The 26,959-nt window shown below is 35.1% G+C and overlaps 1 protein-coding gene across 19 annotated transcripts in view; it reads left to right on the forward strand.

The window, feature by feature from the left end:
• The window catches only part of LOC129755058 (transient receptor potential cation channel trpm), a 423,280-nt gene that overhangs the window by 298,145 nt on the left and 98,176 nt on the right, over nt 1-26,959 (forward strand). For all 19 annotated transcript variants that reach the window (XR_008739153.1, XR_008739150.1, XR_008739152.1 and 16 more), the window contains 3 exons: nt 15,501-15,663; nt 15,932-16,072; nt 18,825-18,897. Coding sequence is in view for 14 of the 19 variants with exons in the window: in XM_055751377.1 (XP_055607352.1) it covers nt 15,501-15,663; nt 15,932-16,072; nt 18,825-18,897 (377 nt within the window). In the remaining 5 variants the exon portion in view is untranslated. The remainder of the gene's footprint in view (nt 1-15,500; nt 15,664-15,931; nt 16,073-18,824; nt 18,898-26,959) is intronic.

The raw sequence follows: 26,959 nt of genomic DNA on the forward strand, positions 1-26,959 counted from the left end.
ACTCTATTTTCCCTGATGAACAATTTGGTTTTCGTCATGGACATTCTACTACACATCAACTTTTGAGTGTAACTAATATGATTAACGCTAGCAAATCTGAAGGTTATTCAACTGGTGTTGCTCTTCTTGATATTGAAAAAGCTTTTGACAGTGTTTGGCACAAAGGTTTAGTAGCTAAATTAGCTCGATTTGATTTTCCTGTATATCTCACCAAAATTATTCAAAATTATTTGACTAGCCGAACCTTACAAGTAAGCATTAGAGCTGGTGTCCCTCAGGGCAGTATACTTGGGCCAATTTTATACAATATTTTTACTTCTGATCTTCCTGATGTGCCAGAAGGAAAAGGTAGACGATTATTTGCTGATGATACTTTGCTTTCAGCCAAAGGTCGAAATCTACGGGTGGTACGCAGTAGATTGCAACAAAATTTAAATTCCTTTCTGAATTACTTGAAAATGTGGAAAATTTCTCCTAACGCTTCCAAAACTCAACTTATTTTATTTCCCCATAAGCCAAGAGCAAATTTTTTAAAACCTAATGAAAATCATTCCATAACTTTTAATGGGGTTTCATTAGAATGGTCTGATCACGTGAAGTACTTGGGACTTACACTTGATCGGAATCTTACTTTTAAAAATCACATTGAAGATATTCAATCAAAATGTAATAAATACACTAAATCTCTTTATTCTCTCATCAACAGGAAATCCCGGTTGTGTCTGCGAAATAAGATGCTTATTTACAAGCAAGTCTTTCGACCAGCGATAATTTATGCAGTTCCGATTTGGTCTAGCTGCTGCGCGACGAGGAAGAAAGCCATCCAGAGGATTCAGAACAAGGTTCTGAAAATGATTTTGCGGCTTCCACCTTGGCACAGCACCGAAGATCTTCATCGGATTGCGGGCATTGAATCGATCGGAGAGATGGCCAACAAAATTATCTCCAACTTCAGAGGCAAATCGATGCAGTCTTCCATCGCAGAGATTCGTTCTCTTTATAATTAGTTTAATTTTAGGTTAGTGTTTAGTTTTAAGTTTAAAATATTTTTGCCATTACAGGATGTTCTCCTACATTAAATTCTTGATTGCGCTAAGCAAATTCATTCTTATAAATAAATTTCTTTTATCTAGTTAACTATAGGGCTATGAACAGTTCATTATTGAGCTGAACACCTAATTTAATGTAATAATGTAATATAAATGTAATGATGATTTGATACAAATAAAGACATATTTAAAAAAAAAAAAAAAAAGGTAGACTGATTCACCTGGCTCGAGTTAACATAAATTTCTAATTGAAAGAAAAAGATTCGCATATTGGAATTTATTGCACATTGTACTTTAATGGAATGGAATTTTGAAAACCGATCAATAGCGTGAATCGGGACAGTTTTTGAGTATATTCCTAAAATTCTGTATTATGAGCACTTCCAGCCCCTGATTAGCTTTAGATGATGTATTTTTTGGAGTTAAATAAACATTTTCAAACAGCTTTTTCCCCATCCTCACTCTTCGAAGCAGTTTGAATATCTATCCTTTTTGCGCAAAAATTATGTTAAATTTTTTTTCGCCGTATACCAAACTCGTGGATATGAGACCTTATAGCTTGAAGTTTTCCCAAACAACACTTATCATAGTATGAAAGTTATCGATTTTATACAGTGCAATTTTTTTTTATTATAAATTTATTAAAGCAAAAAAATATCAGTTGCACCACAAAATAATTTCTCCGCGTTTTTTATTTTCTCTTTGAAAATCAAATATTCGAAAATGTTGGAAAAACCAAATTTCCAAGTTAACATTTGACCCGTATATTGGGGCAAGTGTAAATGCAAAGCTTATTTTCAGATGCGTCAGAGTAATGGCTTTAAAATGGATTTAATACGTATATCTGTTCGTTTGTTTTATCAAGTTTGATTGATATATCTGCAGTATTCTAGCAGTATAAATTTATGTTTGTTATTCCACTTTTAACGAATGCTGTTCAAAGCAGATGACCTTCAATTACAAAGACATTTAAGAATTTTAAATATCCACTTCAGTTTCAACATTCGGAATACCCCTTCTGGTCTTTTGAATAATTTTGAAGATGAATTTCTTAAAAGTTTGACGTTTGCCCTTGCCCCACCGTGTAAGTTGACAGGAGGGAATATTGTTTTGAACACTTTAAAAGTATACTGAAAATTTCTCATAAAAATTTTGCTTCCAGTTGAATTTCAGTTCTAAAGTCCCACTTTTCAAAAAAGAAGCGGACCAAAAGTCTCTTTTATGCAGCCATGTAACACTAAAATACTTTTCATGTTGAGTACGTACTTGAATTGGTATGTAAGCAGAAAGTATCATGTTTTATTTTTTTTCAGAATTATTTAAAACAAAAAGTTTCCATTTTCATTTCTAAATTCGTTTCAGTTGTGTATTTGGGCCTCACTTTTGGTCAAAAAAAATCAGTTTATTTCACTGATACCTTTCACTTATAAAGAAAAGGCTCTTGATCAGTTCATGTGTCGGATCGGATTTTTTGATTATCTTTTTCAGTTAAGTACATTTTAGCATGTTCAGCTAAATGTTTCCGATCTACCTCTGTAGAAAACATCTTATTCATATTTCTGTTATCAATATGATACAAAAATAACCTTGTAGGCAAAATGGGTTAAAAAATTATATGAAAATTTTTTACTTTCAGTTTTTTTTTCAACTGTCCGCAAAGTGTCAAACCATTATTTCATTAGAATCAGAACTAAATTTATATTTTTTAGACAACAAATGCTATATGGACAACAAATATGGAATTATTTTTTGCCAATCTTTTAATTGCTTTTGATTCGATTGATAAAATACCAATCCGTGTCACATCTAGGCGTAATTTATTTCCACGTGCTGTGTACAATCAAGCAAGAAAAAGCACATCTAGGTTGCATATCGCCCTCACGTGCATAAGAAATATCGGTACTTGGTTCAGAAACAGGGGTTGATTTTTTTCCAGCGATCAATGACGTATGCTTTGGTTACTATCCACTTGCGACGACGCGTCTTCCCGACGTTTGCTTGACCATAGAGACGAAAAACAAACCCCTCAAAGAAAAGAAAATCTCTAAAAATAGATGCCACGACTTTTCAATTTTATATTTTAACAAAAAAATGTATGTAGGTATATGTTTTATTCGATCGGCAAAATGTCATACTGGGTCACATCTAAGCGTCATTCATAACCATATGCTGTACAAATGAGCTAGGAATCAAGTAGAAAAAAAATCACATCAAGGCTTCATATTGCCACCCCTTGCATTGAAAATATGCTTGGTTGAGAAATACGCGCCAAAATATTCCCACTGATGAGTATGCTATGTCATGGTAACTATCCTCTCGCGACGTTAGCTCACGACGCCTCGACCATGGAGACGAAAAACAAACCGCCCAAAAGAAAAAAAATCTCGAGAAAATGGATGTCATGACTTTAATTTGTTTCGAAAAACTACAAATTTTGTATGGAAGCCCCCCCTTCCTTAAGTCGGATGGGGATTTAACTGTTATAGAAACCATCTCCGGCCCCAAAAACCCTCAGATGCCAAATTTGACGATGATCGGTTCAGTAGTTTCCGAGTCTATAGGGAACAGACAGACAGACAAACATTTATTTTTATATATATAGATAGATAGATGATTTCTTTCAATTTTGCATTTAAAAACCTGAACACCCCACATTTTGAAGGTGTGTGTGTGTGTGTAGAATGCTGGTCCTATTTTGATTTTGGAATTCACCCTCCAGTTGTCAAAATGCCGTCCAAGGAAGAAGAGCAGCGTATCAAAATTTTGCTTGCGCATCGCGAAAATCCGAGCTACTCGCATGCAAAGCTGGCAAAATCGCTAAAAGTTGCCAAATAAACCGTTACAAATGTAATTAAAATGTTTGGGGAACGTTTGTCGACAGCCAGGAAGTCTGGATCGAGGGGAAATCGAAAACCGGAAGCCGCTGAGACGACAAAGAGAGCTGCCGGTAGTTTCATGCGAAACCCTAACCTCTCTCTCCGAGATGCCGCAAATAAGCTGGGTGTATCGTCTACAACCGTGCATCGAGCCAAAAAACGAGCCGAACTATCGACAAACAAGAAGGTAGTTACTTCAAATCCCGATGATAAACAAAATACGACGGCCAAAGTGTGATCCCGGAGGCTGTTCACGACGATGCGGACGAAGTTTGATTGCGTGGTAATGGACGACGAAACCTACGTCAAAGCCGGCTACAAGCAGCTTCCGGAGTTTTATATGGCAAAAGGAAGGGGAAAGATAGAAGATTTTTTCAAGCACATGAAACTGTCAAAGTTCGCGAAGAAATATCTGGTTTGGCAAGCCATCTGTACCTGTGGCTTAAAAAGCAGCATTTTCATAGCTTCCGGGACTGTCAACCAAGAAATTTGTTTGTTTGAATAAAAAACGTCTGCTGCCTTTCCTGAAGAAACACGCTTGTTCCGTACTGTTTTGGCCGGATTTGGCATCTTGCCATTACGGTGAAAAGGCCATGGAGTGGTACGCCGCCAACAACGTGCAAGTGGTTCCCAAGGACAAGAACCCTCCCAACACGCCAGAGCTCCTCCCAATTGAGAAATACTGGGCTATTGTCAAGCGGAACCTAAAGAAGACCAAAAAAACTGCTAAGGACGAGCAGCAGTTCAAGGCAAACTGGCTTTCTGCGGCGAAGAAGGTGGACAAGGTGGCTGTACAAAATCTGATGGCAGGGGTTAAGCGTAAGGCCTGGCAATTCGGATTTGGAAAAGCGGAAGCCTAACTGAATATTTTTCCAGAATTTTATACATACTAATTAATCTTGAAAAAGAAATTTAATTTGTTTTTTTTAATAACCGACTTCACAGATTTACACGCGTTTTCCCTTGACCAAATTTTGACCGTATCACCCCTTATCCTATCAATTACTTACTTGTGTAATTTACGGTTTAGGCTCTGAACTTATAAGTCACACGACTTTGCCCAGAAATCAATCCTAGCTTGATCTGATTCCATCATGCGTAAGTGACCTCCGGTATCCTTCAACACAAACCTTTATCTTATTACCTCGAACCTTACAGCGGTCTAAACTGACTAATTGACTAGTTCTGCGAGAGGTTCAAAAATTGATAAGGTCACTATAATTGTAGGAAAATCTATCATTAAATACTCGATTTATATCCTTAAACTCAATTTTAGCTCCAAAGAAACGTCACAAATACAGATTGGACTGCTGAAGAAAAGTGCCCCTTTATTACCCTCCGCGAAAAGTAGCCGTTTATGGAACTTTTTTCTATTTCAATTTCCCTGATTCTCTTACACCTAAATTCATCTCTGCACTACATTTTGAGTATATTTACTCAAAATTATATTTATTAATTGCAATTTCATACCGGTTATAGTGATGTTTTTTTTATTAGCGCTGCAATACTTTACAAAAATTAAGCTAGAATTAAGAAATCTACACTCAGAAAAATACTATTATGAATTGCGTCATTAAAAAAAATCTTTAAAAATCATATGATTTTCTTATGCCACGAATGAATTCTTCAAATGAATATCTTCCATCAATGAGAAGTTATTGCTTTTCATAAAAGGGTCTTATGGAAACAGTAAAATTTCACGTCTTATAAGAAAAATAATACATATTTGTTGTTGAAAAGTTGAAAATTATTCATTCATTGGGGTTGTGATATAGCTCAGTTGGCAAGTCTGTTGTCTCCTGAGCAGATGTCCGCGAGTTCGAGCCCAAGAGCAAACATCGAACATAGTTGTACCGGATAAGTTTTTCAATAACGATCCGCCAACTGCAACGTTGATAAAGTCGCAAATGCCATAAAGATGGTAAAACGACTATAATCGAAACAAAAAAAAATTCATTCATTCATTCATCACCCCCAGTTCCAGCAAAGTTTTCGCCACATCCGGAGCATTGACTTTGCGTGTTTTAACGACCAACATGCTGAAAAGTAGACAAAAAAGGTTTCTGAGTTTACAAATACATTGAACGGCAAGAAAGTTTTCTCAAATCACGCTCTTGGTTATTTTTTAACACCTTTCATGCTTCCTAATCTAATCTATCCGTCTATAATTTTCATTTGATATTCTTCTTGTTAGAATGTATAGTTCACCGAACTGCCATTAATCATTCAATTAAAATCAAAAACCAGTGGTGGTAATCTGTTAACACTTTAAGTTTTAAAAGAAAAAAATCAATTTACATTAACTTGTTTTCACATTTCCATGAATAAGAGTAAGAAAAAAATGATAAAAGAGACATAAATATTTATATTCTTGGATATCTTTACAAAATTTAGAAAATTTGAAAATTTGGTGAAAAAATTTTGACGAAATTTTGCTCAAAATTCGAATTTAGTAAAACAAAAACAAATACCTAATATCGATGACTTTATAACTCATCACACTGATTTAAAAAAAAAAAGATAATGATATTCCAAATTTTATGCTGGTATGAAATATTCGTCGAGAAATCAATTTTAGCCTCAATTGTATTTTTATTCTTCTGAATCCCAAACTTTATATTCAAAATTGTTTTGATAAATTACTCAAAGCCTCATATTTCACATTTTTCCTAGGAGCAAAGAATTTAAAAACATGTTTTGATTTATTTGGGTGCCCTGAATCCAAATTTTCAATAAGGTTTTTGTCTAACAACTTTATTTTTTAAAATCACTTTTGAAAAAAAAGTAAAAATCATTCAATAAATTTCTATTTTGACAAAACTTTAAATCATAAAAAAAGAACGCTTCAAATGAATTATCCATGTTCCCCAAGATCGCAAGTAATTTTGGTTATGACGAAAAAAGTTATAGCAGTTTCTACTTTTTCACTTTACTTCTTTTAAACTTTTTATTGTATACTATACTACATTTATCATAAAACCTGGCAATATCGGACATTTGATTTCAAAATTATCGACCAAAATTCGGGCAATATTCGGCCAAATTTCGTCAAAACCTAGGAATAACTCGACAAAATTAAGAAAAAAAATTATTTTAATTAATCAGCAGATTTTGAATCGTTTTTAAGGTTTTCAAAAAGCCTTTCATTAGAATATTTATGTAACTTGTTCTATTTTTTTTTAAATCTTCACATAAATAAACTGAATTTTATAGTCCAACTTTTTTAATATTTTTTTAAAATATTTTTTATAAGTTTCTCATTGTTTATCCATTCTGAATGTTTGTATTCTGAAAAAAGAAAAACATAGTTCTACCTTTTGTATTTCCTAAGATCCAATATTTTTATTGACAGCTACAAAATATTTTGAAATTAATTATTTTAATTTTCATTCAGTTTCTTATTGAACCTTTAAGCAATCATCCATTTCGAAAACTGTACTTCGGCAGTAGAAGCTTTCAATGATGAATGGAACATGTTGTTTTATAACTATATGTGAAGTTATTATTGTGTACTTAATCAATGAACTGTTTTAGCCTGATAACTATGAGAATCAGTATATAAAACAAATGATTACATCTAACGCAAGTAAAGGTCGTAATAATCGTTACTCAAAATCGGATTAAAAGGTTTAAATCGGAAATGATAAAAAGTCCGCCATGTTTGCAGATTTTGAAGACGATTTCGTTCCTTTTTTTCTCCCGCGTGGGTCAAGTGAGAGAACAGCTTTGATGTTCTCTCTGCGACCAGCAGTGCAACCAGATTGATAAAAATCAGATGGTGTATGTGCAAGAATTGCCCAATGACAGAAGCAGCAAATATTGTCGCTGGCAACGGTTCGCATGCGCTGAGAGAAAAAACTTGTACTCTCTTGTATTTTTTTTATGGATGTATATTGCCTCCACCTTGGTAGGTAAATGCTGTTTTATCGAGTTTCATACGATCATTCTATAATGTATATGAAACGTATAACAAAGTTGTTGAGAAATATACCTACAAAAATGTTTTCTGGGGCTTCAATAAATCTAAAATTACCATTTCATCACTCTTACCTCCTTGGCTCTGAAGGCCCCATATTTAAAGTCCTGTTTGGAACAGGAATTACAATTCCAAAATTGTTTTGTTCTCAGTTTTCATTTTAGGCATATTTCTAATCAACCCTATTCAATTTTCTACTTTTTACGTAGTAGTTCTGGAAACATCGCAATTGACAATGATTGTTTTGATGTCTCATTTCAGTCAACAAAATGCAACAAAACAATTGTCAGACACACGTTTATCTGAATCAGTGAACAAAATAGGCAAATCAAAATGAAACGCTGCCTTTGTGTGGGATATGCTCATTAGACTGAGTCGATTTGGGGTCATTTTGGAATTTCTCAAACCCTGGGGTCTAAAAAGCTTCGACTTGGTCCAAAACTCATCCATGATTTTTTGTAGAATTTTTAAGTAACGTTTACATAAGTAAATTTGAACTTTTGGGTTTGTATGGGAAAATTGAATATTTTGTACTGAAAAATCAACATCCCTTTTGTTTCGTCTGTGGAACCGAGCTAGCATAAGGTTTTTCTGCCAATTTATAAAATTCCTTAAGGAAATTTTCCGCTAAACAGTTTTGTCGAAGACCGTTACTTCGTATCTTATTAGAAAAAAAAGTTATTAGCTTTTTAACAGTGGTATGTCTTTTCGCACTGATAAACAATAAATTTAATTGACATCCCTGCAGAGTGCCTAGCGAGGTATTGCGTGACTACTTTCCATGGAACACTTCACGAGGCTCAAGCAGTGATGTCAATTGAGTTTATTGTTAATCAATGCGAAAAGACATACCCCTGTTAAACAGCTAATAACTTTTTTTTCCTAATAAGATACGAAGTTACGGTCTTGGACAGAGTTGTTTAGCGAAAAATTTCCTTTAGCAATTTTATAAATTGGCATAAAAACCATAAGCTGGCTCGGTTCCACAGACGAAACAAAAGTGATGTTGATTTTCCAGTACAAAATATTCAATTTTCCCATACAAACCAAAAAGTTCAAATTTACTCATGTAAACGTTACTTAAAAATTTTGCAAAAAATCAAGGATGAGTTTTGGACCAATACGAAGCTTTTTAGACCCCAGGGTTTGAGAAATTCCAAAATGACCCCAAATCGACTCAGTCTAATGCTCAGTCTAATGCTCATCCAAGATACCTTCAATCTTCAAATTATCTCGAAGCGTACCTACCAAAGACTTGAATTCAATTCAATCTCACCTGTAGAAGGAGTGATATTTCATCTAAACCCTAATAAACCCAAACTGCAGTCATAGAAGAGATGCTTTCCTGCTCACTTTGGCAAAAGTCACACCTTCTCGTGCAACATTTCTCAGATAAATTGAGAGGTAGAAAACTTTTCCAGGAGTAAAACACCTAATTTCACTCTGGATTGAAGAAAATTAAACCAAATTATTTATTTTTTTGTATTTTGAGGATAAACTGAAAAATTAATCCAAGTACGCGTGTGAAATCGGCGAATAATTTGGTTTAAGGTTGGTGGTCCAATTCCGTGTTTCCTTCAACTGTGTGTATTCCCATTTTGTTATGGAAATGTTGGAATTTTGTTATGTTAAATGGTGGAAGTTAGCTAAGGAAAATTTTTCTTCCCTGAAACTTTTCTTCTGCAGCGAAGAATAGGACACAGTAAGACTAACATCAACATAATTGGATAGAATAGAGATGATGAAAAACGACAGTTCTCGGAAGTGGGAAATATCTTGTAGATAGAACTTTCAAGTAAGATACGTCCAAATTGCCTTCGGTAGGATTTGTGACCCTAGTAATAGTTCTGCTGCTGCATTTACAACTAAGTTTGCACTATCGGTGTCGAGTGGAGGAACAACTTTACTTACTTTGGTCAGGTTTTGATAGCCAGAAATAGTTTTTCTCTTTCAATTTTAAGCAATCGTGTGTGGTGTCATTTATGTATTTGGTCCCAAACAAGTTCTTTTGTTGTTTTTTTTTTATTTGAAGTTGTTTCAAAAACAAAACGGTAAATATTTTTTCAATTATTTTGAACAAGACCTGTGGAATTTTTTTTCTAAGATATGACATACTATGAAGTTGCTGTTCTGCGATAATTCTTTCGATGATGCGACGAAAATTAATCAATAAATAAAAATGACGTTTCTTATGAATGGATTTCAATCGGGCTTGAACTTTGCTGGGACAGTTTTGAGAAGTTGACGGGATGACAAAAAGTTTATTTTTGATCATAAGAAGGGAGTAGAAACTTACAGATGCCATTAAAAGATAGGGCATCTACAGAAATGGGATCGTTCCGTTTGCTAGCACTAGAATAAACCTTCGTGGATGAGCTTGAAAGAAGAGTTTATTCATTGGTATTATTTGATATTCGATGGAATGAAAAAAAATTAACGTTTTGTTTTATGAATTCCAAATAAACTTATACAATCATATACTGAAAAACTGATTGTTTTATGTACTAATCATGAAGAAATCTTTATATGTTCTTGACTGATTCCTTTTGATCCTAAGGAAATTTTCGTTTTTCAATATATCGATAAGCCTTACATTTTAAGGTTTAAATTGTGCTCCTTTTCCTGTCTGCAACATTGTACAGAGCATATTGTTTCAACGATGATGCATGAAAGTGTGCACCTAAATAAATTTCCAAAGCCACCCTTGAACACACCGGTGGCTCAAAGTTCAATCCATTCCTTTCAAGGGGGAAAGCCGCTTTGTAGGACCATCTTTGGCGCCCATTCTTTCGCTTCGCTTCCAGGAAATGCTTCCGAAGTAAAGCAATCAACGGAGATTTTTCTGGTTTAGCTGCAGGGATCTACGGGGCGATGGAATTTTTAGAAAGAATTTCTTCGGCTGTTTTAGGGGCTTTTTTCGTCGTGCCTACATCCGTACATATTCCTTCAAAATTGGACTCATAATTCTCCCAGTCAATAAAATATGAGATCTCCTCTGACATAAATTTTTCGAGAAGGACAAAAGCCAATTCATTAATCATTTTCAGGAAAATAATGACCGAGGAAAATAGTACTAGCGTTGTTAATACGTTCTCAAAAAAAGGTTATTTCTTAGAACACAAAAAAATACATACGCTTAGTCCCTTTGGATATTCCGAAAATTTAAAAGATTTAAATAATTTCGGTAAAATATAACAAAACTAGAAATTTTTAACTACAACCCCTATCAAAGACAATTTTTAGAATTTTAACAATTTAATGAATTTGGACAATTTTGACAATTTTGACAATTTTGACAATTTTGACAATTTTGACAATTTTCACAATTTTGACAATTTTGACAATTTTGACAATTTTGACAATTTTTGACAATTTTGACAATTTTGACAATTTTGACAATTTTGACAATTTTTGACAATTTTGAAAATTTTGAAAATTTTGACAACTTTGACAATTTTGACAATTTTTGACAATTTTTGACAATTTTGACAATTTTGACAATTTTGACAATTTTGACAATTTTGACAATTTGACAATTTTTGACAATTTTGACAATTTTGACAATTTTGACAATTTTGACAATTTTGACAATTTTGACAATTTTGACAATTTTGACAATTTTGACAAATTTTGACAATTTTGACAATTTTGACACATTTGACAATTTTGACAATTTTTACAATTTCGACAATTTTGACAATTTTTGACAGTTTTGACAAATTTGACAATTTGACAATTTTGGACAATTTTGACAATTTTGACAATTTTGACAATATTGACAATTTGACAATTTTGACAAATTTTGACAATTTTGACAATTTTGACAATTTTGACAATTTTGACAATTTTGACAATTTTGACAATTTTGACAATTTTGACAATTTTGACAATTTTGACAATTTTGACAATTTTGACAATTTTGACAATTTTGACAATTTTGACAATTTTGACAATTTTTGACAATTTTGACAATTTTGACAATGTTCACAATTTTGACAATTTTGACAATTTTGACAATTTTGACAATTTTGACAATTTTGACAATTTTGACAATTTTGACAATTTTGACAATTTTGACAAATTTGACAATTTTTACAATTTTTACAATTTCGACAATTTTTGACAATTTTGACAGTTTTGACAAATTTTACAATTTCTGACAATTTTGACAATTTTGACAATTTTGACAATTTTTGACAATTTTGACAATTTTGACAATTTTGACAATTTTGACATTTTGACAATTTTCACAATTTTCACAATTTTGACAATTTTGACAATTTTGACAATTTTGACAATTTTGACAATTTTGACAATTTTGACAATTTTGACAATTTTGACAATTTTTGACAATTTTGACCAATTTTGACAATTTTGACAATTTTTGACAATTTTGACAATTTTGACAATTTTGACAATTTTTGACAATTTTGACAATTTTGACAATTTTGACAATTTTGACAAATTTTGACAATTTTGACAATTTTGACAATTTTGACAATTTTGACAATTTTGACAATTTTGACAATTTTGACAATTTTGACAATTTTGACAATTTTGACAATTTTGACTAATTTTGGACAATTTTGACAATTTTGACAATTTTGACAATTTTGACAATTTTGACAATTTTGACAATTTTGACAATTTTGACAATTTTGACAATTTTGACAATTTTGACAATTTTGACAATTTTGACAATTTTGACAATTTTGACAATTTTGACAATTTTGACAATTTTTGACAATTTTGACAATTTTGACAATTTTGACAATTTTTGACAATTTTGACAATTTTGACAATTTTGACAATTTTGACAATTTTGACAATTTTGACAATTTTGACAATTTTGACAATTTTGACAATTTTGACAATTTTTGACAATTTTGACAATTTTGGACAATTTTGACAATTTTGACAATTTTGACAATTTGACAATTTTGACAATTTTGACAATTTTGACAATTTTGACAATTTTGACAATTTTTGGGACAATTTTGACAATTTTGACAATTTTGACAATTTGACAATTTGACAATTTTGACAATTTTGACGAATTTGACAATTTTGACACAATTTTGACAATTTTGACAATTTTGACAAGTTTTGACAATTTTGACAATTTTGACAATTTTGACAATTTTGACAATTTTGACATTTTACAATTTTACAAATTTTACAATTTTTTACAAATTATTAATTTAAATTTTACAAATTTTACAAATTTTACAAATTTTACAAATCTTACAAATTTTACAAATTTTACAAATTTTACCAAATTTTACTAAATTCTTACAAATTTTACAAATTTTACAAATTTACAAATTTTACAAATTTTACAAATTTTACAAATTTTACAAATTTTACAAATTTTACAAATTTTACAAATTTTACAAATTTTACAAATTTTACAAATTTTACAAATTTTACAAATTTTACAAATTTTACAAATTTTACAAATTTTACAAATTTTACAAATTTTACAAATTTTACAAATTTTACAAATTTTACCAAATTTTACAAATTTTACAAATTTTACAAATTTTACAAATTTTACAAATTTTACAAATTTTACAAATTTTACAATTTACAAATTTTACAAATTTTACAAATTTTACAAATTTTACAAATTTTACAAATTTTACAAATTTTACAAATTTTACAAATTTTACAAATTTTTACAAATTTTACAAATTTTACAAATTTTACAAATTTTACAAATTTTACAAATTTTACAAATTTTACAAATTTTACAAATTTTACAAATTTTACAAATTTTACAAATTTTACAAATTTTACAAATTTTACAAATTTTACAAATTTTACAAATTTTATAAATTTTACAAATTTTACAAATTTTACAAATTTTACAAATTTTACAAATTTTACAAATTTTTCAAATTTTACAAATTTTACAAATTTTACAAAATTTTACAAATTTTACAAATTTTACAAAATTTTACAAATTTCACAATTTTTACACATTTTACACATTTTACACATTTTACACATTTTACAAATTTTACACATTTTACAAATTTTACAAATTTTTCAAATTTTATAAATTTTTCAAATTTTACTTTTTCTACAAATTTTACAATTGTTACAATTTTTGAAATTTAAATTTTTTTTACAATTTTTGCATTTTTTACTATTTTTTTTAAATTTTTTCAATGTTTACCATCTTTTCAATTTTACAATTTTTAAGTAATACAGTTTTTGAATATTTTTTGATCATTTACAACATTTTTTTTTTTTATTATTATTTTAAGATTTCATGCAACTTGGACAATTTTTACAGCCTGTATAATTTAATTTTATCATTTTTTATAATTTTTATTCCGTCTTTTATGTGATGTTTATGGATCTTTAACGCTTTCTGATCGGACATCCCGTTTTCGAGATTTCACTTATTGAAATGTCGTGTGTTGTTTCAGTTTTCACATCAATGCTTGTTCACCCCGAGATTATTCCAACCATCAATCAAAACCTTCAATAAGACTAAGTTCAATCCTTTTCCAATACCTCAACGATTGTTCTACTTAAAGGAAAAAGAAACGCGAAAAACAAGGGTTTCAACGTGAGTGAGTCTTGTTTTCACACATCCTTCATCTTCTCGCCAAAGCACTTGGTAAAAGTTGTTCAATCTTTCCCCATCCTCGCCTAGCTTGAGAACTGGGATAGTTCGTCGTAATTCGTCTTTCGAAAGTTCACAAGATCTTGGTTGGGTAACTGTCGGCAGTTTTGAGTTTTCTCTTCCATAGTTTTACTTCGCTTCGATTGAGCAAATGTGACGGTGGGATCAGAGTCGTACTTTGGGGTTGAATGCTTTCCTTATTATCAGGCTTGTTGTAATTACTTTTGTTGTCGGATTCAGGAAATCTTCTTTTATAAATATTGATTTTTTTTACAGTAATTGAATTTTTTAACTTGAATTGAGTGCCTCCTTAATATTGACTCTGGATCTATCTTGAAAAAAGAAAACTGCAATTAGAACCAGCATCCGAGCTATATTTGTTCATCGTTGGATGCAGGAGAGCATCCTCGGTTTCTACGGGCAAAAGCATGAAGTTCAGATAACAAGAAAAAAAAAATCGGCCCTCGAAAAGACGAGCATTCCGAATGCAATAAAGTGCTTTCGAGTGTAATTTAGAGAGAAGGGATGCTTGTTATATGACTTTGATACCAAAAGTTTATGATGGCTTCCAGAAATGTAACGGTGCTTTAGTGATTACCGTGATGAAACTCTCGTTACTTCCACCCGCACGGATTGTTGTTAGTTTTAATGAAATTTTCCACCCACCACAAGAAAGTGTTGAACAAATTCCTTTTTCTCTCGGTTTCAATCACAAATTCAATCAACAACCGAAAAAAGAAACTTTGTTACCAGACAACGCTCAAACAAACTTAAAAAGAAGTCGTTCCACTAGAGCGTATTTTATTTACTCAAAGTGCTCTCCCACTTCCCGTCAATCGAATAATGGGGTAATCCTGTTACAGCATATGTCGAAGAAGTCCTCCTCCTCGCCAGAGACTGCAGCAATTTCAAGTCATCGCTATCAATTTCTTTTCTCTTTTCTCTTTCTTTTCGCCCTTCAGATGTTGCTGTGGCCAGGAGCGGCGAACCCATCAACAGGTGGCCGGAAGCGAGCCGGGAGTGGCCGGGGACCTTTGGCTGCCCCAGAAGCATACCCGGCCGCAGCCGACCGATGCCTACGGGACCATCGAGTTCCAGGGCGGTGCTCATCCGACGAAGGCGCAGGTTAGTTGGTTTTGAAAACAGAAAAAGAATGCGATTGTGGGCAGGAGAAACGGTTCGGAAAATGCCTTGTTAAGATAAGAGGACGACATCCACTACTGACGAGCAATGGCTAGAAGATTTCTCTTTTTGTAACCAATCGTAGTAGGCAATATTGCTAGAAACGATTGCATATTATTGCTCCTTGAGCAAAACTTTGATTATTTACAGATTCAATATTGGCGAATTATGTACAATGTTTTTCAATACTTCCTTTTAATTTTCATAAAAGTACGTGCGACTTTCGTACGACACCCGACCGGAGTTGCTGGTTCAGCTGTTCACCCGGGAGTGGAATCTGGAACTGCCGAAGCTACTTATCACGGTGCAGGGCGGAAAGGCGAACTTCGAGCTGCAGCCAAAGCTGAAAAAGGTTTGCTTTTGTTTAGTGACTAGGATTTCTTTTAACCCTCATCCGCATTAGATTTCATTACCCTAATCAGCACTAGGAGTGTCAATTTCACACTCCAAGCTAAAATCGTCATAAATCTTTTTATATCTAACCGATTACAATGAAACTTATATCAATAGAAACCTTGTAATGTCAGTAAAATATGTTTACAACATTATATATAGCTAAAGCTTATAGTTTTCTCGTTATTTAGTACGAAAGAAAAAAGAATCCGAAAAGACATGCCTTAGGAAAATTGCTGTAGTTCATATAATACATGTCCAAAAAAATATTTGTCTTATGCATATGAAAGCTGAAGTTAATGTCTACATCATAAAGCCAAGAAATATTTTTTTTAAATTTTTTAAATGAAATGGTCGCAAAAAGTTCAAGAAAGTGGTCTGAAAAACCTACTTTTCATTCGATTGCTTGTAAATACTGTTTGAGCGATGGTAGAGTTTTTGAAAAAATATGACTACAAAATCTATTAAAATTCTAACATTTTGCTGTCTTTTGATTTTCCATGCACCAAAAATTGAATTTACTAGAATTTTTCAAAGTTCACTACTTTGCGCGATTTTTTTACAAATTGAAATTTCATTTGTTTTTGTGGTCTACCGTCAGGTTGTACCCGGATTTTCAATGCTTTTACTTTGTTTGGACCAATCAAGAGTATATTCATTGGAAAGCACATTTAATCTACATTCTAGTGAGGTGCTACAATTCACGCTGTGAGATTTCACAAAAAATATGAAAATTATAAACGTAAAATCATTCCTGAATTTCTAGAACCACAAGCAGCACGACCAGCAAAACGTGTTTGTTTGCTCTCCGAGTAGGTACGGTGGGTGGTGATTTGGTCAGAGAGCGAAGACGAGAGCCGAAATATTGATGCACGCTATTTTTTTTCAACTCAAAATTAAGTATGACCGAGGTTCAAAACATAGTTCGATTCTATGAACTTAAAGTTAAGTACCCTTTTTCCTCCTTGCGATGGATCAAAACGGAGTTCGAACTGCGAACTCAAAATTGATCCCTTTTTTTCCTTCTGCGAGGGATCAAAGCTGAGTTCGACCTTATGAACTAAAAATTGAACTCTCTTTGTTGGACTTAAAACATTTAGCGAGTTCAGTCCGAACCAGAACAGCAACCAACGAACACGTCGCAAAATTTTGTCTTTCCGGAACAATTACCGGAAGACTATGAAGGAACTTCATAATGAAATGTATGTTCACCGTGTCAGCGTAAAATTCTGTCCGTCATTGTCATCATATGGTGAGCGGCTTGGAATGTCCGGAAACTTCCGGATGTTGTATACTTCCCGTGGGAAGTAACATCCGGAAGTTTTCTTTGACCGGGAATGTCAAAACTTTCCACCGCTCTGTAATTGCAATGCAATGTACCGGAACAGAAACATCCGGGTACAGCAAATTTTAATCATCCTTTAATTCCATGAAAATCAGCTACCCTCGAAAAAAAAGAATAAATTCTAGTTCGGCTGCCGAACTTAGTATTGAGTATGCCTATCAGAACTTAGTTTTGCTATTGCCCAGTCAAACTCAAAGTTGAGGGAAGCCACCGAAGTGCTGTTTTGAACCAAAACTACTTAATTTTGAGTTTAAAAAAAAGAGCGTGTGCGTGTCGTCGGTTGTCGGCTTCGCTCTCTGCCCAAATCACCACCCATCGTTCCTACTCGGAGAGCAAACAAACACGTTTTGCTGGACGTGCTGCTTGTGTTTCTAGAAATTCAGGAATGATTTTACGTTTATAATTTTCATATTTTTGTGAAATCTCACAGCGTGAATTGTAGAACCTCACTAGAATGTAGATTAAATGTGCTTTCCAATGAATATACTTTTGATTGGTCAAACAAAGTAAAAGCACTGATAACCCGGGTACAACCTGACGGTGGACCACAAAAACAGATGAAATTTCAATTTGTAAAAAAATCGCGCAAAGTAGTGAACTTTGAAAAATTCTAGTAAATTCAATTTTTGTTGCATGGAAAATCAAAAGACAGCAAAATGTTAGAATTTTAATAGATTTTATAGTCATATTTTTTCAAAAACTCTACCATCGCTCAAACAGTTTTTACAAGCAATCGAATGAAAAGTAGGTTTTTCAGACCACTTTTTTGAACTTTTTGCGACCATTTCATTTAAAAAATTTAAAAAAAAAATCCTTGGCTTCATGATGTAGACATTAACTTCAGCTTTCATATGCATAAGACAAATATTTTTTTGGACATGTAGATATTATATGAACTACAGTACTTTTCCTGAGGCATGTTTTTTCAGTTTTTTATTCTTTCGTGCTAAATAACGGAAAACTTTAAGCTTTAGCTATATATAATGTTCTAAACATATTTTACTGACATTACAAGGTTTCTATTTATATAAGTTTTGTATGAAGTTCTAATTAATTCAAACGAATTAAATAGATTTTTCTTTTGGAGTGTCCAAATGACACTCTAAGTCGGAAAAGGGAGTTTTTTTTTGTCCAGGCTTCCAGGGTTCGTCCATAAATAAAGTAAAGATGCAATATTAAAGAACTTTTGAATTCATTTAGGGTCCCCGAAGAAATTTTTCTTTTTTGAAGCTTCTGAAAAAAGTTACAAGCATTCAAACTTGCAATAGTGTCAAAGTGACACTCTAATGCGGATGAGGGTAAAATTTGAATAATCCTTATAGTAGGTATTTTACTTTTTATTTCTATTTATTTCATTTTGCTACAGGTGCTTCGTAAAGGATTGCTCAAGGCCGCTAAAACAACAGGTGCATGGATTTTTACTGGAGGAACCAATACAGGTAAACTATAGCTGGATTCGCCTTTTCGAATTATCGAATATCTCATTTGTCATTACGAGCATTACAGCCCTACAGAGACTTTCGTTTGACACCTGTCAAGAGATTTTGTAAGGTCACTTTATCCACTTTCTTCGTCGCAGAACGGCAGTTTTCTGTGAACTGCTTGTCGCTGCTAACAGATTTTTTTTATCTTTTTATGGTTCTGCTTAGCAATCGCCCAATATTTTTCGATTGCTCGAAGTTCTGGTGTGTTAAGAGGGTTATCCTTGGGCACAACCTGAATGTTATCAGCGGCATACCAATCCATCGCCTTTTTCTAAAATGACAAGATACCAAATCTGGCCAAAACAACACAGACAAGTTATTTTTCTTTAGAAAAGGCAGCAAATGCTTTCGAGGAAATTTTTTCACGTACATTTCCTGGTTGACAATCCCGGTTGCAACGGAAAAGTAGCTTTTAAAGCAACTGGTACAGATAGCTTGCCAAACGAGATGTTTCTTGACAAACTTTGATAGTTTAATATGCGTCAAAATATCTGCCACCTTTCCCCATCCAGTTGCTGTATAAAACTCTTGTCCCGGAAGCACTCTGCCTTGGCGTGGGTTTCGTCGTCCATTACTACGCAATCAAACTTTGTGAACAATGTCGTATATAGCTTCCGGAATCTTGTTTTTGTCGTGAATTTTAGCTTTTCATTGCGATTAACAGTCACTACTTTCTTATAAGTCGATAGTCCGGATCGTTTGTAAGCTTCATGCACGGTTGTATGCGACATCTCGAACGGAGATATTGGTGTTTCGATTGAAATTGCTAGCCACTCTTCTGTTCGTCACTACGACTCCCGGATTTCGATTTCCCCCAGATCCCGGCTTCCTAGTTGTCGAAATACTTTCCCCGATCATTTTTATTGCGTTGGAGACGGTTGATTTTGCCGCATACAACGTTTTATGGGTTTTTATAAAGACACCCGAACCTTATTCAAATGGAGTTTTAGCTATCACGGCGCGTGACAAAAAGCTACTGGCTTACTACTTTTTACAAAGGCGCCCAACCTTCGCTGGATGGCTTGATGCTTATTTTCGCGCCAAACCAGTCGAGCAGCCGCTACCAACATTTGCGAGTTGGAAGAGACTCATTTTAGGTGAATTTGTTTGGTAGCCAATCTTGCATGCAATCATTCTCCCACCCCCTGAAACCTCATTTCAGCACGTGAAGAAATTTCGGGTGTACTCTCAGTCACCTGTGGTTGTTGATCATTCCGCTTTTCATCGATGTCATCGGTGACTGGTAGCAAGGCGATCCGATTAACTGCTCTTTTGCATACTCCACTAGCAGTTCGTGAACAGTTCGGCGATTTTGCCGGTTGGCCAATTCATTTGTGCTACGTTATCCTCTCGAAGTACAACTAGTTGACCCACTTGCAATTTCGTCGGCGTCTTGTTCCACTTTGTCCTCATCTGCAAATGGTTCAAATATTTGGTGTGCCAACGAGCCCAAAATCGTTGCTTCAACTGTTGAATGAATTGCCACATTTTAAGTCGATTTTACGGGATATTGGTATAGTCTTCCTCTGGGGTTTCCTTAAAAGAACAAACCGACCAAAAAATGATCTGGGGTAAGGGGTTCGAGGTCCAGAGGATCAAGGGGAGAATCGGACGGCTATTCACACAAGCTTCAATTTGGCACAGAAGGGTGACCATTAGACCGCTGCAAGCTTTGTATGGAAACTTGAAATTCTTAAATTTTTACACCTCCCATAACTTTTTTTGGTTGTTTTTGCTGCCAGAAATAGCAATATTTTTTCTTTAAGCGATCCTTCCAGTCCTGAATTAGCGCAACGAGTTTTAATTTTGTATGGAAATTTGTATGGGAAAACAAAATTCTTCATTCAAAAATCGCCAGAGATTTCCTGAAAGTTCCAAAAAATATAACTTTGGATGAAAAATGTTCCTTGATTCTTGCATTAAATTTCTTGCGAACAAAGCACAAACCTAAATTGTACCCCAGATAAGACATTCAATGTTATATAAAATTTTTGATTTCAAAATTCATTATTTTAATTATATCGTTTTTGACTGCTTGTTTGAAAGCTGTGTAACAGTAGGATGGAAATAAAAAATCTCAAAAAACTGCTTTGCATTGGCAGAGAATTTTTTGATGAATATAACCTTTGCCATAACATTTCATGAAATTATTAACAGCTATAGCAAACAAAGTCTGCCATTTTTGAATACTTTTCAATTGATTTAGATTTTTTATTTTGAAATGGTTATAACTTTTTCCATGAAATTCTTAGCTGCTTGTCATGTTAGCAAAAAATGAAGCTTAAGAATAGTCAAAACCAAAAGTTAAAGACCGACTTCATTTCTAGTTTTTTTGAATTTTCTGGATGATTTAATGTGCAAAAATTTCTTCTTCCATACAAATTTCCATACAAAATTGAAACGCGTTGCGCTAACTCAGGAATCAACCAAATCATCTCAAATTTTACACTGATGCTTGGAGACCCAAAAGGCATCGAAAAAACATATGGGAGCAAAAAGTCATTTTTTGCAGCGGTCTAGTGACCATATCATCATATGCGAGGGCACTCGTGCCGGGAACCCGAATGAGGTGATGTTTGCAGGACTTAACGAAATTAGTCCCATTATCGCTGAAGATGTCTCCACAATTGCCTCTGCGGGAAATGAATCTGCGTAGAGCCTGGATGAACTTTGCAGTTGAAAGGTGTGCAACAAGTTCAAGGTGGATTGCTCGTGTGATGAAACATATAAAAACGGTAACATACGATTTCACAGGTGCTGCCTTTCTATGTGCAAGTTTAATCCAAACAGGGCCAAAAAAAATCTACTCCTACTCCTACTCCTACTCCTACTCCTACTCTACTGATTTGCATTCCGTGACTCGTGCCTTGGGTAAATCACTCATCAGTTGCTGGATGAACTTTGGTTTAGCTTTGACACAGGTAACACATCGATGCACAATCATCCTAGCAAGATTGCGTCTGCCCAATGGCCAATAACGTAGGCGGACAACGTTGAGGATTAGTTGTGGTCCAGCATGGAGAAGGCGTAGGGGCAAGGATTCTAAATCAAGCTGTGTAAACCGATGTTCGGATGGAAGGATAAGTTGGTGTTTTGCATCGTCTACCTACCTACCTAAGGATCCGGCGCCGATTGACCGACGCATAGGGCTGAGATAAAAGATCTCCACTGCTGGCGATCCGGAGCCAGCGTCTTTACTTGCTGTCAGCCAAGGTTCTCGTCAACTGTGCGGATTTCAGCGGCTAGACTACGCCGCCACGAGCTTCTGGGCCTGCCTTTTCTTCGATGCCCTTCTGGATTCCAGTCAAGCGCCTCTCTGTAAATCTCGTTTTCATCTCTTCGCAGCGTGTGCCCAATCCATCTCCAATTACGTTCCCGAATCTCGATTTCTAGCGTCTTTTGATGACGACACCGGCGATGAAGTTCAACGTTTGAGATCCAGTTGCCAGGCCACCAAGCGCGGATGATGTTCCACAGGCAGCGATTCACAAAAACTTGCAGTTTTCGCGTCGTCACCGCATATGTGCACCAAGTTTCACACCCGTACAGCAATACGGATTTGACGTTTGAGTTGAAGATTCAGATCTTAGTTCGTAGAGAGATCTAGCGTGAGCGCCAGATGTTTCGGAGACTCGTAAACGCAAATCGGGCTTTTCTGATCCGGGTTTCGATGTCCTTCTTGGATACTGGAAGCGCTCCACTGTCTCAACCTGATGTCCAGCTACCACGAAATTGGAACGATTTTCTGTGTTGATTTTCATCGACTTAGTCTTTCCGACATTGATTTTGAGACCTGCTGCCTTGGAGCTTTCGGTGAGGCCGTCGAGTTTGCTCTGCATGTCTTGTTGTGTTTGGGCGAGCTAGACAATATCGTCTGCCAGGTCAAGGTCGTTCAGTTGTTCAATTTATGATGGATTCCACGGCAATCCTCGGTTTGGTCTACATTCAGTCGATCCAGTCAAGATCTCATCCATTACGATGAGAAAAAGCAGCGGTGACAAAATACATCCTTGTCTCACTCCAGCAGTAACCGGGATTGGTTCGGACAAGACACCGTCGTTCAAGACCTTGCACGAAAATGCTTCGTACTGTGCTTCGATGAGATGGACTAGTTTCTCTGGGACCCCTAGTCGTCTAAGAGCAGCCCAGATGTTTTCGTGGTTCAGTCGGTCAAATGCTTTTTCGAAATCAACGAACACCAGCAGAAGAGAGTCCTGGAATTCGTTGATTTGTTCCAGTATTATTCGTAGCATTGTGATGTGGTCCACATATGATCGTCCGGATCGGAATCCAGCTTGTTGCCGTCGGAGTGTAGCGTCGATTTTCTCCTAGATCCTGTTCAGGATCACTTTGCAGAGTAGTTTGAGGGTTGTACAGATCAAAGTTATGCCACGCCAGTTACCGCACTCTGTCAGGTCTCCTTTCTTCGGGAACTTTACGAGGATACCCTGCATCCAGTCGGCCGGGAATGTTGCAGTATCCCAAATGTCAGCGAAAAGACGGTGCAACATTTGTGCTGACAAGGCAGGGTCGGCTTTCAGCATTTCAGCAGGAATGCAATCGATTCCAGGCGCTTTGTTGGATTTCATGTCCTTGATTGCCGCTTCTATTTCAGTCAGCGAGGGCGCTTCCGAGTTGACGCCATTAATGCGACTTACTGTGGGCGCCTCGAGTTGCGGGTTCTGTTGGCCATTGCTATTTGTAACTCAGAAAAGTTGTTCAAAATGCTCAGTCCAACGCTTGAGCTGATCTGTTCGACCAGTCAGCAGCTGACCTTCTCGGTCTTTCAGCGGCATTCTTGCATTAGTCCTTGCACCACTAAGGCGGTGAGAAAAATCATAAAGTAATCGGATATCTCCATTGGCGGCGTCTCTTTTTCCCTCTTCTGCTAGGGAGTTTGTGGCTATCTTGTCTCGTCTACAAGCTCGTTTATCTGCCTTTTCCAGCTCCGCATATCGTAAGCGGGCGGCTGCTTTGGCTGACCCGGTACATGCCTGCTCAATTCCGACTTTCGCGTTTCTCCGATCATCGACCATCCTCCAAGTTTCATCCGACATCCATTCATTTCTTCTTCCACAAACTTTACCGAGAGTAGCATGGCTCGTTGTGATAAAGGAATCTTGATTCCAATTCCGAGGCTCGGGATTCAAGCTGTTCAACGTGTGCCCTTCACCACAGCCATCTCGGGATACCCAAGTGACCTTATGTGCTGGTCGATGGTGGAAGAGCGATCCATCAATCACCATGTTTTTGTTGCCACAAAATTCTACTAACAGCTCTCCGTTTTCGCTCATCTGTCCTAAGCCATGGCGTCCCATGATGCGCTCAAGGTCTTGATTGTCGGAGCCAATCTTTGCGTTGAAGTCGCCCGAATGGATTTGAATGTCACTCTTCGGAATTTTCTCCACCACGCTGTTCAGTTGACTGTAAAACTGCTCTTTCTCCTGCAAATCGGCAACGTCAGTTGGCGCATAACACTGGACCATTCTAAGGATTCTAACCCGTGTTATGAACCTGGCTACGATTATTCTTTCGTTTATCGGTCCCCATCTTATGAGGGCCACATGGGCCTGCGGGCTTAATAGGAAATCAGCTCCTCGTTCCCTAGTAGCGTGTTCTCCTCGTATGCCAGAGTAAAGCAGGACTGGCCGGACTGTGTCTTGTGTTCTCCAGTGATAGGCCAACGAACTTCGCTCAGTCTCAGAATTTCAAGCTTGAGGCGCGTAGCTTCTCTAGTAAGTTGAGCCAGCTTGCCTTGTTGGGCAAGGGTTAAAAAGTTCCAAGTTCCAATTCGTGTCCGTGATTTCCTGCGAAAAGTCGTCGCCAATGTTACAGGTCGATCATTTTTCAGAGCTTTTCAAATTTTCAGTGCTTCAACGGATATAAATTGGTCCAGCCCTTGTCAAACTGATGTCCGCCAGAATCATCATGTATTCCGCCTCCATAGTAGATAAAGAAACAGTTTCTGAAATTTCACCAATTACTTGCTTGAGATCATAAACGATGACTGATTGACCATTACACTGGTCATTTTGGTAATTTTGGTCATTTACCCAAATTTATATCTCTGTTTCCAACAAAAACATGATGTGACTTTTTCGACTGAATAAGTTTTACCGACTTGATTCCCTAAATATACCCAAGCAATCGAAAAAAAAACAGATTGAAACTTCAAAAACTTCCCTCCCCTTTGTCAGCTTCTGAAAAAACTAATCTGATTTAAGGACTCGCACGTTACGCTTTTAAGTTGATGATACACAACCCCTCAAAAGATAAAGTGGGTGGTTCGCTGAAACTCCTATCAAATTCCTGAAAACTTTCCCATTTGTCTTCATGTGTACCCACACGTATGTAGGAATATGTGTACCGAGTGTCTTTTCATATTGGTGCCGATTCGTTCTTGGTAAGAACTGTTAATTGGAAACATCTAACTCGCACGGCACCGCATCGCATCGCATGGTTTCTGTTTGCTGTCGAAGATAAATGAGCTGAATCAACAGGGCGCCGGGGAGGTGAGCTAGCAGCTGGCTTCCGCCTTTTCGCAGCTGAACTTCCAATCGATTCGTTAACTTCGTTACGCAATTAACGAGATTAAATAACGTTGGTGGGTGGATAAACTTTGCTTAACGAGTCGTTTGAATGGGTGGCGTGTTTGATGGGTTGTATTTTTGTTTTTTGGCAAACTCTCATCGCGATAAATGATTAAAATGGTAAGGATTTGTTTTGTTTTTCCGATGCGTTTTCAGCATGAAACTTTCAATTAATGTTTAACTCAAATCATCGTTACGGACTTTTCGTACGCATAGGCGTAACTACAATTATTCAATCCAGACTATTTGTTCATGAACATTATATGATGATCATGCTTGAAAGTAATTAAAAACGTTAAAAATAATAGAGATATGAAATAGAAGATGGAAGTTATAAGATAGAAGATGGAAGACAGAAGATAGAAGATAGAAGATAGAAGATAGAAGATAGAAGATAGAAGACAGAAGATAGAAGATAGAAGATAGAAGATAGAAGATAGAAGATAGAAGATAGAAGATAGAAGATAGAAGATAGAAGATAGAAGATAGAAGATAGAAGATAGAAGATAGAAGATAGAAGATAGAAGATAGAAGATAGAAGATAGAAGATAGAAGATAGAAGATAGAAGATAGAAGATAGAAGATAGAAGATAGAAGATAGAAGATAGAAGATAGAAGATAGAAGATAGAAGATAGAAGATAGAAGATAGAAGATAGAAGATAGAAGATAGAAGATAGAAGATAGAAGATAGAATATAGAAGATAGAAGATAGAAGATAGAAGATAGAAGATGGAAGTTATAAGATAGAAGATGGAAGACAGAAGATAGAAGATAGAAGATAGAAGATAGAAGATAGAAGATAGAAGATAGAAGATAGAAGATAGAAGATAGAAGATAGAAGATAGAAGATAGAAGATAGAAGATAGAAGATAGAAGATAGAAGATAGAAGATAGAAGATAGAAGATAGAAGATAGAAGATAGAAGATAGAAGATAGAAGATAGAAGATAGAAGATAGAAGATAGAAGATAGAAGATAGAAGATAGAAGATAGAAGATAGAAGATAGAAGATAGAAGATAGAAGATAGAAGATAGAAGATAGAAGATAGAAGATAGAAGATAGAAGATAGAAGATAGAAGAAAGAAGATAGAAGAAAGAAGATAGAAGATAGAAGATAGAAGATAGAAGATGGAAGTTATAAGATAGAAGATGGAAGACAGAAGATAGGAGATAGAAGATAGAAGATAGAAGATAGAAGATAGAAGACAGAAGATAGAAGATAGAAGATAGAAGATAGAAGATAGAAGATAGAAGATAGAAGATAGAAGATAGAAGATAGAAGATAGAAGATAGAAGATAGAAGATAGAAGATAGAAGATAGAAGATAGAAGATAGAAGATAGAAGATAGAAGATAGAAGATAGAAGATAGAAGATAGAAGATAGAAGATAGAAGATAGAAGATAGAAGATAGAAGATAGAAGATAG

Source organism: Uranotaenia lowii, chromosome 3 (assembly GCF_029784155.1).
Source record: "Uranotaenia lowii strain MFRU-FL chromosome 3, ASM2978415v1, whole genome shotgun sequence".
Classification (NCBI taxonomy): Eukaryota; Metazoa; Arthropoda; class Insecta; order Diptera; family Culicidae; genus Uranotaenia; species Uranotaenia lowii.